The following is a 3901-nucleotide window of genomic DNA, read 5'->3' on the forward strand; positions in this document are numbered from 1 at the left end:
AATAATAATAATAATAATAATATAATTATAACAAGCCTAATATTAATAAAACCATATAGTTATATATTAAAAATATTAATTAAAATAAATCTGATAAGAAAATAATACAATAACAATAAAAAATAATAATATTATTTGTTATTCTTACATTAATAATAATATAAAATAATAATAATTATATTTGTATTAATAATAATATGAATTTTTATTATTATATTTATTAAAATGATAATATTAAAAAAAAAGGAGAAGGCAAAACAATGAGGGAAAATCAAAAAGAAAAGATGGGAAAAAAACTTTCATTCCTACTACTATATTTCCTACCAAGTTCCAACAGTTTTTTAATTTTAAATATTAATTAATTGTTCGTTGGTATTATGTAGGAAACTTCCAACACGCTTCCAACAGAATCTGTAGGGTATCTAATTCCGTAGGGAATTTGTTGGAATTTTGTTAGATTCTACTTTTGTTGTAAGTTTGTAGGAAATTAGAGATAAATTTTCAACAAAACAAAATCGTCGGAAATTTTTTGTAGATAAATCCAAATATTCTAGTAGTGAAAGTCCTTGAGTTAGCTATTTGCGTGAAGAATTATTTATTTGATGTTTTGCAAGTTAAGCTAGAGATGGAAGGTTAAGAGAGTCTGTAAATAGTTACTCCTAACTTTCAAAAGAGTAGACAATATTTATTAATGGTAAAATGGTTACAAATACTAATACTAATATGAAAATGTTCATAATGAATAAAAATAACAAAAAACCATAAAAAACCGAAGGCTTCAAACCCCGGCAACGCGGGAGAACATTTTCTAGTTTATATTTAAAAGTATCATTTTGTTAATATTTGAAGGTATAATAATTAAAGTTTTTTGGAAAATTTAAAACAACTATCCTTTTATATTTAAAAATATTCACTGCTCACGTTTAACCTTTAGACTCTGCAAATGATTTAATGTTTTATCTTTTTAATTTTTTAACTATATGGTTTTTAAATGGTTTAATACTGGTGTATTAAAACCAAATAATTAATGCAATAATTCAAGAAAGCCAAATTATAACTAAATGAATTATGTAAGTTAGCTTCTAAATAAATGCTTATGTTTATGTAAATACAACAATATTAATCTATTTTGGAACAACAAAAATAAAGAGAATGTAGCTAGCTTGTCACAGTCAATCAGACACGATGAACATATATTGATTGATGAGGAAGTAAGAAAACAATTTAAGGGTGGACATGAAAGAGTTGATAATGTTTGAAGACATTACCTTATACATGAAAGGGATGAGATACAAAAATAAGGTATTAATGTATTATAGTTCTTTAAGTGTTCACACTATCCTTATGTGGATTTAACAGTCAATATTAGTATTAGATATTAGAGTTTCCATATTTATGTATTAGAGACAGTATATAAGATTATCTTTGTTCTCTATATCTAAGTGCTTTATTTTTGTTTGTGTTATGCATTGCATTTGTATTTGTATTGTTTTCCACTTTTATTCTCACGTGCCGATTAAGGATTTTTTTTTTTTTTTTTGTTAACTCTCTTCATTTTTGGATGGAGGTATGACTATTTAGTATTTACATCAAACATTCATCATACCAGACGATCTTATACGATTTGGGTTTTATTGTTCTTGTATTTATATACAAAAACAATGGCGTAGCTAGTAAGGGGATATGTGGATGTTGAGCCAACCACCTCCCTCCTTCAGTGGCCCGATCCATCTCTTTTAAATGGGCCACAAGTACACAATCAAAGTCCACAATCAGCTAAAGTCCCCCATATCTAAAGCCCACCGTCTATTTTTATTCCCCATTATTTTAAAATCTTGGCTCCCCCTATGTACAGAAAGCAATGTCCAAGCTAAGATAAATACAAGAGTACATTCCTATCTTATGACATTATCATAGACAAGTCCTCTTTTCAGTCTAAGATAAATACAATACTACATTCCTTTCCCTATCTTATGACATTATCATAGACACGTCCTCTTTTCAGTTTTAGCATATATCACTTGTGAATAAGTACCATATCACAAGTTAAACCACTTTACGATATGTGTCATGAGTTTTTTGCCAACTCTAATCGAACTTGAGATGCGTAAAAGAGTGCACAAGTTTTTAGTTGAATCAAGCAACCAAATTTATTAGCATATGATATCCCCAATGAGTTTATATATCCCTCTTGAGTGCACAAATCACTTATAAGTTGTACTATAAAACCTCTTTACTGTATATAGATTTAAGATCTTTAATATAGCCTGATTAGTTGTGCACCTTGGAGTCTTGAACTGGCTCATAGTTGCACCATTCCCGATAAAATGTTCCATGATCTTCTTGAAGGTACCTCGTTCCACAATACAAAGCTCTAAAGGCCCAATTGAGTTGGTTCTCCTAGAGACAACATAACCATAATCAACAAATGCTACATCTATATCCTTGCAACATTGACCCAAAATCTGGTCGTTGACTTCACCCTTGATCTCCCAGTATACTATGTAGTGACCAGGATGGTTTGAGATGTCTGCATGGCTCGTGAAATCGACTAATTCGGCTCGAGCCTTGATGAGTGGTTGGGATCCCTTTTGGACTGCTAGTTGAAGGTCTTTTTCTGTGTTCTTGTCAATGTTTATTGTGAGGATTAGCTTCCTCCTACATAAAAAATTGAGTTTTGGTGTTTCTTTGTAAAAACCAGCCACTTCCACCACATCTCCTAATCTATATCTATAAAGACCTGAAATCAGAAGACAAGAGATTATAATCATCATCTATATATTTTATAAGAACGCATCTACTTCGATCGTTAGTTAGTAGAAAAAAAAGGCATTAGTACTCATCGGAGTCATGACAAACATTATTTTATTGTAATAATATCGACTGAACCAATGTTTCTAATTGGTTAAATAATGTAAAATGTTGAATAAATACAGAAGATATTATTGAATAATGATGGACCCACTGTGGCATGCATGTGGCAGAGTACAAATGTCCTTGTGATATAGGACATGGTGTCTTAGAATTGGCAATGGGATGTCTAGCTGATTCACGCTTGAAAGGCCACTTTTGTTTGAGTAAAACTTTTAGAGTAAATTATAAATCTGGTCCCCATTCTTTAATGACAATGGCAAATTTAGATCCAACTTTGTAATTATTACTGAAACCGTTCTTGGGTTTACATTTTGTTGTAGATTTAGTCCCTTTGACTAACACCGTGAAAATGAACCGCTAACCGTTTATAAAATGAGTTTTATCCCTCTTTTGGACAATTTAGTATAAAGAAAGAAAGATGATAATTACGTTCTAAATATAATTGATTCCAAAAACCCAGGTGAGAGAACTCATATAGGAAACCCAAAAATCAATTGCTTGCTTTCTTTATCGTCTCCTCTGTTCGTCTCTTTCCCCATCGTCTTTTTTCAACCAGTCCCTAAGTATACCTAAGTAGGTTATGATATAATGAAACCATCCATGGAAAATTTATACAATGGATATGAATATTGATAAAAGTTTTGATCGATTTGAACGATTTTGATTTCAACACTTGATTTTGAAATTTCTCAAGAAGAGGAAGAAGACAGGAAGAAGACAAAGAACTCTTCATATGGGTTTGATTTTTATTTTGCAATTTACTCATAAACAATAATAATAATCGACAAAAGAAGTATAAAGACAACATTGGGAAAACTTTAAAACTAGGACCACACTTTGGAAAACTTCAAAATTAGGACAAAACTTGAGATTTATTGTAAGAGAAGGACAACATTGGGAAAACTACATGAATGGTCCATATGGTTTGAGGTAATTTGCGTGTTTGATCCCTAACTTTATTTTTAACTGAAATAGTCCTCAGAGTATGTTTTTGTTGCTTTTTTTTTCTACAATACATAAAAAGACT

General features: G+C 30.4%; 1 protein-coding gene across 3 annotated transcripts in view; it reads right to left on the reverse strand.

Annotated features, from left to right (window-relative positions):
• Positions 1 to 1793: 1793 nt before the first annotated feature.
• DFL2 (Auxin-responsive GH3 family protein) overlaps positions 1794 to 3901 on the reverse strand; it is a 10718-nt gene continuing 8610 nt past the window's right edge. For all 3 annotated transcript variants that reach the window (XM_079085074.1, XM_079085072.1, XM_079085073.1), the window contains exon 6: positions 1794 to 2740. In XM_079085074.1, the coding sequence (XP_078941200.1) occupies positions 2205 to 2740 (536 nt within the window). In that variant the 3' untranslated portion in view covers positions 1794 to 2204. The remainder of the gene's footprint in view (positions 2741 to 3901) is intronic.

Source organism: Lactuca virosa, chromosome 3 (genome assembly GCF_052849685.1).
Source record: "Lactuca virosa cultivar CGN04683 chromosome 3, Lactuca_virosa_CGN04683_v6, whole genome shotgun sequence".
NCBI lineage: Eukaryota > Viridiplantae > Streptophyta > Magnoliopsida > Asterales > Asteraceae > Lactuca > Lactuca virosa.